This window comes from Molothrus ater, chromosome 4 (assembly GCF_012460135.2).
Source record: "Molothrus ater isolate BHLD 08-10-18 breed brown headed cowbird chromosome 4, BPBGC_Mater_1.1, whole genome shotgun sequence".
NCBI classification, from domain to species: Eukaryota; Metazoa; Chordata; class Aves; order Passeriformes; family Icteridae; genus Molothrus; species Molothrus ater.
Window position 1 is genome coordinate 6,779,626 of NC_050481.2, and position 12,551 is coordinate 6,792,176.

The 12,551-nt window shown below is 42.6% G+C and overlaps 1 protein-coding gene across 1 annotated transcript in view; it reads right to left on the minus strand.

The window, feature by feature from the left end:
• Window positions 1-686: 686 nt before the first annotated feature.
• The window catches only part of METTL14 (methyltransferase 14, N6-adenosine-methyltransferase subunit), a 36,568-nt gene continuing 24,703 nt past the window's right edge, over window positions 687-12,551 (minus strand). The window contains exons 6-12 of the mRNA XM_036381842.2: window positions 12,123-12,210; window positions 9,183-9,273; window positions 7,553-7,694; window positions 6,154-6,246; window positions 5,313-5,429; window positions 2,896-3,106; window positions 687-2,126 (exon numbers count right to left, since the gene is read on the minus strand). Coding sequence (XP_036237735.1) covers window positions 1,813-2,126; window positions 2,896-3,106; window positions 5,313-5,429; window positions 6,154-6,246; window positions 7,553-7,694; window positions 9,183-9,273; window positions 12,123-12,210 — 1,056 coding nt within the window. The 3' untranslated portion in view covers window positions 687-1,812. The remainder of the gene's footprint in view (window positions 2,127-2,895; window positions 3,107-5,312; window positions 5,430-6,153; window positions 6,247-7,552; window positions 7,695-9,182; window positions 9,274-12,122; window positions 12,211-12,551) is intronic.

Below are 12,551 nucleotides of genomic sequence, written 5' to 3' on the forward strand. Positions count from 1 at the left end.
GCCACGACTTTCCTCAGTCAGTGAAGTCTTGAGCAGCACCGCAAACTAATACAGAAGCACTTCAGATCCAATAGCTTTTGACTCTCCTCTTCCCTTTAGCCTAAGTGTATGTTAAAAGCAGCTCATTCACTGAGCTACCAGTATTGGGCATGTAATTAAAGAGGGAAATGGAAATTAACGTTTTCTACTCATTGAAAAACAAGAAAATACTTTTCCCAGGCACAAAAGCAGTGGTCCTAAGGTAAAATTAAAAAAAAAATCTTTACTTTTCAAATAACAACATAATTAGGGCAAAAATCACCAAAAAAGTGTCCCTTCTGGGCATTTACCTTCTCTCAGATGCGTTCCATGTAGCCCATGGCAGACTTCACCAATGACCATCAACTTCGTAACTCTCCTCAACTTTAACATCAACTTTAAAACTCCCCTTCCCAAATCCAGTCACTCTACAGATACACACATATGGCAGAGGAAGAAACAAGCTGTAAACAACAGGCAGTTTCCATTGGCACTACGGCAATCTCCTGCTAAACATGACCAAAGCCAGGGAGCTCCCCAGCCCATCAAAATCTTCAAAATCAAAAGAACAGTTCCTGTCTTCAACAGCACAGAGGAAACCACTTAGCAATTCCAAAACCTCAGGGACAACAAACATAAAATATTAAGAAAGACATTTAAACATCAGCTTTGATAAACATGTTTAATAATCCACTACTTTACAGGACAGTTATTTAAAAGCTGGGCTTCAGGAGAAACATTTAGACTTAAACGCCAGTTTTCCAAAACCCTCACCTAAGACACTGAGACACCAAAAGCCGGGTTTGTTCACCCTACAAGAACTGCACAAGAAGCTCAGAGTTGTGGCTTTGCTAAAAACAGACATTGTACCTAGGGAAGGGGGTCGCTTTCTTTCCCCACTGCACTGGATCAGCAACAGCCATTCTCAAATGTGTGCAACACCCGCAGGGAAAGGCAGCACTCAGTTCCCTCAGCGTTCCCTGTTTCAGGAATCACACACTCACATCACTTCCCAGGTGCAATCCTCCCTCCAGCGAGGTCTCTGGGACTGCTCTGCAGTGACACTGCTCTCCCTCCCAAGGAACAAGGTGTTACAGACACACACTGGGGGAAAATCCCCACTCAAGGAGCAGCCCAGACCTGTGCACTTCTGGGCTGCACATAAATGCACAACTCAGTGCTTTCCAGGAAGGACAACGCACAGCTGCACAGAATTACCACTGTCCCCACTACTGACACAATAGGTGAGTGCATACACACCACAAATTAAAAATTCACCTTTTCCTATTCCCAGAATAATTTGGGAAATTTAAACCAAATAAGAAAAAATAGAATTCTATTTATTTCATTTGCTCCTTGGTTTCAGAGAAGTTAAAATAGGTGTCAATACAGACACAGAACTTTTTCTTCCACAGGACACCAAGTCTGCTGTGGCCATCCAAATCGGAACTGCATTTCAGGCCCACTCCATCATATTAATGCAAGTCAACCCAAACCCAAACCTCCAATGATGGAGGAGGAATCCATGTTTTGGAGAAAATGAAGTTGAAAAAGAAGTCTCCAGCTTGCAAGGTTCCTAAGTGGAGAGCAAGGGGGTAATTTCCATCCTACCCGCGGTGTGAAGGGCTGAGACTGCAAGGTCGACTGTCTGGAACGGTGTGCACCAAAAACAATTGTAAAAGTCATCTAGCTTGAGTCCCCAGAGGAAGGGGGAAGTTTTTCACTGTAGGAAAAACAAGACTACAGGAAAGATTCCCAGTCAAGGCGTAGGCAGGGGAAGCAGCCGTCACCTCCTCAGCGGGTGGGGAAGCCCCCTCGATGGGTCCCTCCACGGCCCCCTCTGAAGCCTCCCCGCTCACCACGGAAGTTGGTTCTGTTCCTCTCCCTGCCCCTTTCTCCCCGTCCTGCCGAAGTCCCTCCTCTTCCTCCTCCCCTGGGAGCACCCCCACCCCGGTCGGACTTGGATTTGGGCGGCGGGGACTTGGGCCGCAGCCTCTCGATCTCCTCGGTGCAGCCGGTCAGGTGGGAATTGGGAGCCGTGAAATACGAGGAATACGTTTCTGCGTTGAAGTTGCTGTTTGTGAGGGTGGGTCCCACCGTCAGCCAACCTTGGGAACAAAACCACAGTGAGCAGAAGCAACAACCAACTTCACTGAACAGAATGAAAAGTCACCTCTAGAGTTGCTGCAAAGTTAAGATTCATCTGGGTATTTCTAAGGGCTTGTTTTCCTTTTTTTTTTTAAATTTTTTATTACACATGGCTGTGGCAACATTCACACTGTGCTTTCACAAAACCCTACCCCTTCTTCTTACTTGTCCTTACACCACAACAGTGCTTTTAAAAAAGACTGAAGTTCTACCAGAGTAACCTGACTGTGAGACACTGACACACAGAATCCCCTGGCAGCAGCACTGAAGGAATACCTGAAAAATGTGTCCTGATCCATGTATTTCTTGCATTTTGCATCATGCCAGATGCAGGACCTACTGTGAGATACTGCCACTTGAGACACAGGCAAGAGCACTAAGCTCATAGGGGTTGAACATCAGTTGGAAAAAGAAATCACTTTTCTGAGAAGCATAAAAGAAGGCATGGGAGAAAAGGAATCTCAACTGGATTTTGTTATGCTCACTGATGCATTTAACACATGGATAGGCAAAAATATTGGTAAACAAAAATCTCTCTTCTGGAAAAATTACAGAAGTGAGAGTTCTCATAAACTTTCTAAACAACAGTTCTGTGACTGATGGATCTTCACATACACCAAAAAACTATGTCCTTCAGATCTGCTGTCTGACCTATGACATACATCTGGAAACCTTTTTAGGACCCTGCAATGAATTTTACTGTTTGGTCAAAAACAACACAGCAGTTACCTGGTCGAATAGTGCTGTCTCTCCCGAAGAGGTGAAGCCGCCGTCGCCCGAGGCAGAAGTGCTCAATGATGTGAAAAATCTCCACAGGTTTCTCTATGTTGCCGATTTCAGGCTCCTCAGTGATGATGAGGTCGATGTCAACGTTGGCGTGGATGAAGTCTCCGTCGGTGCTGCGGCGCACGGTGCCCTTGATGCCCATGAGGCAGTGCTCCTGCAGACACACAGAGCTGTCACCTGTCACACCTACTGCTGTGCCAGGTGAGCACAAGGGACAGCAAGGACAGTTCTGAGCACATTCCACTCTTACAGGAGAGAAAAGTCTGAAACAAGAACTAGAGCAGAAAAGCTGGAGCCACAAAAGGAGCCAGCTGAGAACAAAGCAGAGCAGTACTTGAGGCAGAAGCTTGATAAACTCCACTATGAGGTGGTAAAACTCAAATCAAGGCTCAAGTCAGCTACGTAGACTTCTTCAGTTACAGAACTTTAGGCTGGAAAGGCTGAGAAGTCTCCACAAGGCAAAAGAGAAAAACGTGATGGCAAGAGCAAGGAATGGTTATTAATTGTGATTAATACCTGTCTTAGCATTCTGAACATAACTTTATTCATATTATAATTTGAAAAGTTTTCAGTCATGAAACAGGCAGTGGAAATAATATGTACTTTTTCATACTGTACCTCTGTTAATAAAGGGACCCTCAGAATTCCCCTCAGATTCCTTTCTAGAAGATATTACTGCATAAAACCCCCAACCACTATCACACTCTCAGGCAGCTCATCAGCATTAGAAGTGTTCTTGAGCTGTAACATGCATCATTTTCCTTCCTTCTCCAACACTGCAGAACAATTTGAGTGAGTGATATGTGGCACCCATGAATGAGGGTTGTTCCAGGATGAAAAGAGGCTCCTACATACTCATTTCAGAGCTCTGTTTCTGGGAATATCAATCTTGGATGAGCGATGTTCCCCAGGATCAAATGCTCTGACTCGCTAAGCGCCACCAGATGGCTCAGGAAACAGCCGCAGACAAGAGAATGTAATCATTCCTGAATTTTGGAAAGGGTTTGCAAAGTGAGTGGGTAAACATGAAAGGCACAACATCAGACCTGTCAAATCTGTGCAGATGGTATTGCACTCATGCAACACGGCTTTGGACCTAGAATTTACCTAAGGGAAAGGCAGAATACTGTTAGGCAAATCACCCACCAAGCCAAGCCTCCTCAGCCTAGTCCTTAGGAGAACTATCCCCAACCTTTTACTTCCATACCACAGGGTATGTCACTCACAACTCACGGGGATTCTCTGACAGGTGGCACAGCATCAAGCATCCCTGGAGAGATTCCTCAGCCAAACACAACAGAACACATTTGCTGCTCTAAGCACTGGCAAACACAGCTTGCAACAGTGTTTGTTTAGTCAGAGCAAACTCACTCCATTTTCAGTGTTCATCACAAACAGTGACCTCAGCTCAACTCTTGCTCGATTAACAGGAATTCCCCCATACCAGAAACTATTTTTCTGGGCTAAACAAAGACATAAACTCCCCTCAAATCGTCCTGTGTTAGTTTAACCTTGCCCTCATGAGCAAACTGCACATATTTGCAAAACTATATGCAATAAACACACAATACTTATACTTTTAAATATTTATAACTAATACAACACACTTTCAAACAAACTTCAGATTAATGTAAATGCAAGTCAAAGAGAGATTCCAGATATCCTAAAGGAAGTTTATACTCCTAACAATGGCCAATTTGAGACAGACTTGAGGATGTTTAATGCTAATGAATGATTAATGAGTGAGGAAGGAGCCCTGAGGTTCACTGACAACTTGAAATTAATAAATTGTCAATCAGCTCTCTGTACTCAGTAAAACTTCCAGTCACACCCACGTATACCCAAACTAATTATTTGAGTCCCATTAACATTTCTCTAAGTTTCTGATCAACAGACATTTGAGACACAAACCAGAACACTTTTTTTTCTCTGCACCTCCTTCAATATACATCCTCCACCAAGCATCTTAAAAAAAGTTTGGTTTAAACCAAGCTGACCCATTCTGTCACTGGTGCTATACAATCATTTCCAGGAAGACAGGAGATGCTCCGGTTCCCCCAGGCTTCTCTCTGGTCCAAACTCTGGGTGCACACCTAATGTGCATTTAGAACCAATAGCTGATATAGTTATTTTTTATTAATAGGTTCTGTTAAAATCTACAGATTTAAAAGACTTCTTTTGACATTGACTTTAGTCAAATTCTATTGCTAAGTTTAGTTCCATAAAATGTACTTTGCAGAACAGAACTTGGAAGTCGTCATGTTGGCTTTCTCTCTCACAAGCCTGTCACCAACACTGGCTGTGTCATCAGCACAGAGAGACAGAATGGAAACAGAGGAGGAATGGAGCCAATCCTTTACCTTGGTTCTTTGGAAGACAGCCTTGGGGTCTAGAGTCTTGGTCTTGCCAGGGTTGTTCTTATTTGTTTTAATCCAGCAAATGTCCTCACATCTTCTGTAACCCCATTTACGCAGACACTAAATGTTAGAAACAAATAAACCAGTTCACACTACATAAAAACATCAAGTGACCTGAACTGAACATTCACTTAGGAGTGAGTGTCAAGGACTGTCCAGCTACTACAAACCTGTCTATGACCAAACCCAACTTCAGACTGAAACCAGCCAAAGCAAAGAGATCAGTAATCACAGCTGCCCTTAAACAGTTGTCTGTGAATTGTTTCCATGGAAAGCACTGCTTGAACTAAATACTGCAGGAGCCAGTTGGGAATTGGCTTGCTTGAAAATACTGCTTGAACTAAGCACTGCAGGAGCCAATTGGGAATTCTTAGTGCAGCATCCCCAACACGAGCAGCATTTCCCTGGCATGCAGAAAGATGACAATTGTATCTCAATTTCTGAAACAGTAGGGCCTTTCTTCTAGCATGAACAGCATTGCAGTTTTCTGTCAGAAAACTGAGACTTCTGTTCAAAAATTGTAACTTGGCAACCTGCTCCTCTGTCACCACATATACATCCAAACCACAATCCCAAGGAATTATGCTTCCTCACATAGTCAGTGACTCAGCTGGACATTTACAGTACCTAAACAGTTAATGCCATTTAAAATCACATATCCTCTAACACAATAACAAAACATCCCTCAGTAGTTAGGGCTGAGAATTCTATACAGGGAAAAGTCAAAGATAAAAATAAACTCGTAAGCCTGTCCCTGATAAATTGAATTAAAACAACATCTTACCACTCGGCCGAGATCCAGACCCTCGCCCGAGCCGCACCACAGAAACACAAATGACCTTGGGGCTGCAATTTCTTCAATTTCCAATTTCATGATCTAGTAACAGTAAGTGCAATAAAAGCATTTCTGAATTAAATACAAATCACCAGTTGCATCAGGAAGAATACTAAGTCTTGAGGCATTGTCACAGAAACCATCAGGAAGCACAGCTGGGGGCCGCCCAAGGGAAGCAGGGAACTAATTCCTTGTTTTGCTTTGCTTGTGTGTTTGGCTTTTGTTTTCCCATTAAACTGTCTTCGTCTCAAAATTTGAGTTTTCCAGCTTTTGCCCTTCCAATTCTCTACCTGATCCCATTGGTGGGGGAGTGAGTAAGTGGCTGTCCAGGGCTGGGCTGCTGGCTGGGATGAAACCATCACAAACAGAAATTCTACCTATTTTCAGAAATTCTAGACTTAAAAGGTCAACACAATCCACATGGTCTCCTCCTCCTCAAATCTCTGCTTTGTTTTATCATTAGACTGGCAGCAAAAATATTTAATACAGAAGCAACAGTACTCTGTTTCTTTTCCTCTCTGTAAGTACTCACATGAAGGTCATGAAGACATTCTAAAAATCTCAGCTTAATTCCTATCACTAAATAGGAAAGACATTCTCTCCATTTTCACTTTCAGGAAAAGCAGCCAGAATTTATGAGAACAGTGGTTCAACAATGGCAAATGAGTAACATTCAAGATGAAATAACTTCGGATGCAAAGCATCTGCTAGTCATCACAAGCTGAAAGGATTCATCTCTAACTTGCTAACACATCAAATCAAGCTTCATTCAATGCCATTCCGAGGAAGAATAATGCAGTAGGAGCCAGTCTAGGAGGATGTAACTCCACACTAGGAAGATGAGTCCTGCCTCCCACACTCTAGTTTTTCTGTTAGGAATTCTGTTTTTTCCCTGGGCAGCACTGGCAGGCATAATTTTTGAATAAATACATGAGAAAGACTTCCACAAGTGAGGTTTACCTATTTTGTTAAGTTTCTAGGGATTATTACTGGTTTGACCATCAAAATTTCCTACCCAATCAATACTTGGAGAATGGAGGAATGTCAATAAAGCAAACTAACCTGCACTTTTTACTAGAAGACCAGCATATTAAAAAACATGCCTTAATAATCTCAAGAATTTCAAGAAACACTGGAATCTTTTCAATGGACATTCAGTATTGCAACAGCCAAAAATCAAAGAGAAAGCTCAGTGAAGGTAAGGGCAGAGAGAAAACCGACTATTACTAGGCTCAAGTTTTCAGCCAGGCTCAGAGGGAACAAAAAGTTGTATTCACTACATTAAACCCTGAAACCATTTGCTTAAACAAATGTATGAAATGTTCTTCACAGCAAAACAGGTACTTACGTCATCCCAGGTCCAGCATTTTTCATTGGCAGTGATGCCAGTCTCTCGGTAATATTCTTCCAATGGTGGCTCCAGGAGAATCACATCAAATTTGGACTTCAGTTCTCTAATATCAAAGGCTTCCAAGTCTGCTTGCAAATACCTGTTTAGACAGATGATGCCAGACTGCGTCAGACAAGGTGCAAGAGTGAACTCCACTCCACACAGCACTTCTGTGCAGCCAGTTAAGAGCAGGGTCTCCTGGGTGGGTTGTACATCTCAAATGCTCTAAATCCAGAGGAGATCCATTACACATCCTCACTTAATCAAGGCTGGATGCTATTGCATTGTGGTTTTTAAGTAGTCTTAATAAACAGTTTTTAGGCTTCTAACTTAGCAAGCAGGAAACAGATGCCCACGCAGACTGTACAACAATACCTAGTGCAGACTCACTGCACTTCCTGTACACCTGTGGACTATAATAGGAAGAAACATAAACATTTCAGAAGCAAACACTCAGTGCCTGGCTAACTGGGAAAGTGGCATATTTTTAGAATTATTCCAAAGACTCTAAATACTGGAAACATTGTCACTTTTTTTGTGTAGTATACATGTATTTCTCCATTCCTGTACCCCCCGCCCCCAGCCATTGACTCCATTAAACAAATGCTCACGCACACTCTTATGACTCTCCTTCACACCTGCACACCACTCACTGCTCTATCACTATCAAAAAATTACACTGCCCTCCCCTAAATTCCTTTAACTTTAGTAAAGCTGATCAATAGACCACCACCTTCCCCTTCCCAGTGTGTGGAAAAGATTCCATATGTACTTGGTGTTGTCAGAAGGCAGCATTTGATTACTGGTTTTCCTACTTTTGTACTTTATGACCAAAACACATGCCTAGCTTAAAAGAGCAGGCTGAGTTTGCAGTTTGCACTCAGTTGTTCAGACAATCATTTCATAGGGTTTTATGTGACTATCATTAAATAAGGTGGATTTTTGTGGTACAGATCAAGACTACTGCATGTGACAAGCATAAGGTTAAGTTGTTAAGTTCAGAGAGGTCTGAATCCCTGGAGTAACACGCTGCACACTGGGGCTGTGTCTGACATTCAGCAAAAACAAGGACAAATGACTTTCAGTCAGCCTAAACATTTTTGTCTTCAACTCCGAAATAACAGGTGATTGATGGACACTGAGATAATAACTGAACACTATACAAAACCAGCTGCTACAAGAAAAGCTAAGGTTATATTAAGAGGCAAATTTTTTAAGGCTCTTGTTATCATAAACCACATAAAAACGTGAGATTCACCACCACATGATATTCTCTTAGTTCCCAAATTAGAGCCTTCAGCCAAATTAGTTGACAATTTGGCCTTAAAAAAATCAAAGCTTTAGAGACTATAAATAATCACACACTGGAAAAAAAATCTGGTTTATACACGGTATTAAATATCTAGATTAAACTAACAACACCAGAGTGGTCTTATTCTCTTCTATGCTTCAATTGATTCATTTGTATACACAAACAGAAAGAGAAAATGTAAATTCTAAGCAGGTGCTGAAGATAGAGATTTGCAAAGCAGACAGCTAACTTCAAACAGGTCTGGAGAAGAAAGGCATTTTCCACAAGAACACTTACATGGGAGGAGTGTTAGATTTAGATATCAGCTCATCCTTCAATCTGATGAGCTCTCTAAGTTTTGGATATTCTTCAAACCTATCTGCTAAGCCTAAGAAGAAGAAAACATGAAGTTAACAACTACTTAACAGAGTAAATCTCTATCAATTAAGCATTGTCCAGTATTCTAAATATGTCCAAATGTTAATACTTAGCCTCATTTTAATTTTTGTTAGAACAAAGAAAAACCCTTTAAAGCAGTTTTCATTCAGTACTCGACAAAAGCCTCCGGCCCTCACCCAGCCAATCAGGGCTGTTACTGATGCAGGGTCTATGCTCTGATCTTCTCTAGAACACTACAGCTGATCGGGAATTCACAACTCCCGTTACCAGAAGGAAACAACCTTGCATTTAAACTGAAAGTGCCAGGATGATGAAAGAAACTATTTTGGTTTTCCCCATCTCTAAATTTCTATTAAGATCTAATTAATATTAATTCACAGCAGAGTCTTTGTAATCTTTGACTGTGTAATCTTTGGACTGTTTCCAAAGTGGCACCTGGGGTTCCCTGAGGCAACCTTCAAACTGAGATTTGGTGCTGTGCTGGCAGTCATGAAGATCTGAACACATACTCCTACATTTAGCTTTATGATGTCAATTTTCCAACCTTTCATGTGCACAGAATGCAAAGGAGAGAGCCCTCATTAGATCTTTTGCAGAAAACGTTGTGAAAGGGAAAATACTCTTTGAAGTATATTTCAGTCTTGCTTAGAGACAATGGGTTTGGTACTGCCAGCAGCAGGTTCAGCATAGACCAACAAGGTGTCATTCCTGCTTCCCAAGCAGTATCACTTCAACTTAAGTAAAAGGCTTCATGTTCATTTAAAAGTACAACTTGGAATGGTACTAATAAACCGGGGAGGGGGGGGGGAACTTCACCCAAACCCACGAACCCTTCATCTCTTTCCTTATTTTAATTCAAACTTCTTAAGTCCCAATCCTAGGAATGCAATGATAAAAGTGAAGTTCTCAGTACCTAAACTTTATTATCTCTTGCCACTTGTGCATGAAACACCCAAAAGTTATTTTCATCCCTTTTTTTGCATATGTAACAGCTTAAAGCTACTGCTGTGTTCTCCCAGTTTCCAATACTGTGCTGCTTCCAGCCATTTTGAGTCCATACCCCTGGGCAACAGCAGCTAAGCAATAGACGCAAAACAAATTTCAATCCAAAACCCTCAAACTAACCAAACACAGACCCACAGGTCTCTCCCTCTTTTCCAACAGCAACATCAAAAAGATACAGCTGGGTGTTCTCTTAGAACCACCTGTTTCTCTTTGGGCCATGTGCACTAACACACAGCACCTCAGCAGAGTTGTGATCATGGTGTGGAAAACGTGTGCTCACCAATGTACAGCTTGACACAGCTCAGCCCTGTTGAAGGCTCTGGCCCTGCTGCTGAGGTGTTCATCTCCACACCCATCGCCGCCTGTTTGTCCTGTCCCTTCCCTGTTCATCTCCACACCATCGCTGCCTGTTTGTCCTGTCCCTTCCCCGTTCATCTCCACACCATCGCCGCCTGTTTGTCCTGCCCCTTCCCCGTTCATCTCCACACCATCACCACCTGTTTGTCCTGTCCCTTCCCTGTTCATCTCCACACCATCGCCGCCTGTTTGTCCTGTCCCTTCCCTGTTCTCATCTCCACACCATCGCTGCCTGTTTGTCCTGTCCCTTCCCTGTTCTCATCTCCACACCAACACCACCTGTTTGTCCTGCCCCTTCCCTGTTCTCATCTCCACACCATCGCTGCCTGTTTGTCCTGTCCCTTCCCTGTTCTCATCTCCACACCAACACCACCTGTTTGTCCTGTCCCTTCCCTGTTCATCTCCACACCAACACCACCTGTTTGTCCTGCCCCTTCCCTGTTCATCTCCACACCAACACCACCTGTTTGTCCTGTCCCTTCCCTGTTCATCTCCACACCAACACCACCTGTTTGTCCTGTCCCTTCCCCATCCGTTACACAGCAGTCGTGGCACACAGTAGGGGCTGCTGTTTCTCCATTTCCAAGAAGAGTGCAGAACTACCTCAAGTACATAACTGTGAAGGCCAAGGGCTTTTGGCATAAAGATCCAATTGAGTCAAAACAGCCCAGATGTGTTTCACAGAACCATTCACAAAATAGAGAAGAATAAACTAAAAAGCCTCTGGAGGCAAATCAAACCTCTTTGGGCTGCCATTTAAAAACACAACCCCCCTTGCCTTGGCAATCTTACACTTGATAAAATATAGAGAACTGTTGCATAAAACTGCAGAGGGAGATGTTTTGCTCCTTTTAAAAACCAAATGCCAGGCACCTATTCTGGGAAACAGGACCAAACTGTGCCTTAGTTTTAGCAAGTTTAAGTTCAGGCCCAGTGCAGCATCATTTCAGTAGTAAGTTATGTCTGGATACATGTAAACCTGAAAAGCAACGTCCTCTACACCTGGGCATTCTAACAAGCTGTCAGCAGTTACCTAACTTAGCTGAGAAACATTATCCATATTGCTTCCTGACTTAAATGTCATTATTTCCCATACTTTACATGCTTAAGAGGCAATACAGCCCAGTACACAGCTGAACTGTAAACTTCCAGAGGTTTCAAGATCTCCTCATTAAACTCATCTACTTTCTGGAATCAAAATAGCTTAGGTTGGAAAAAAAAAATCTTCCTGGTGAAATACTTTCAAGTAAAACTAAGGGTAAGAACAGCCTTGACAATAATGACCTCCTAAGTAACTGAAAATAAAACCATTCATGTAGATGCCTATACTGATAGTATGCACACTGAGACAAAAAACTAGGAAGAGTTTGTGTATCTACACTTCTCAGAAACTGTAAGGAATTACAAAAGGGGAGGAAAAAGAAGTGCTACTGAATCAAATTAGTAATCTTCAAACAGTTCCTGGCTGTGACATACCAACGTCTCTGATGAAGTTCTGGGGTCTGTGTCCTGTATCCACAAAGTGCTGGCAGTAATCGTTGTGTGGATTCAAGCTCTGAGTGCCCTGGAGAATAGGAAGAAGTTCAGTGAGAGCAACAGAAGATAAGTGGACATACACAGACACATTGTACATGTTAGTCTGATAAATGAGAAAGGAGCAGATTATCTTTTCAACATGCCCTTATAATTTCCACTGGTCAAGCCATCCTTTTAGCTCCAACCCAGGCCCACCATTCCTGCAGCCCATTGTGAGGTGCCTCAGAATAATGCAAACACCAGTTACAGTCAGAATTGTCACACGCAACTTCTGTGACAGCAGCTAAGCAATAGACGCAAAACAAATTTCAATCCAAAACCCTCAAACTAACCAAACACAGAGCCACAGGTCTCTCCCTCTTTTCCAAC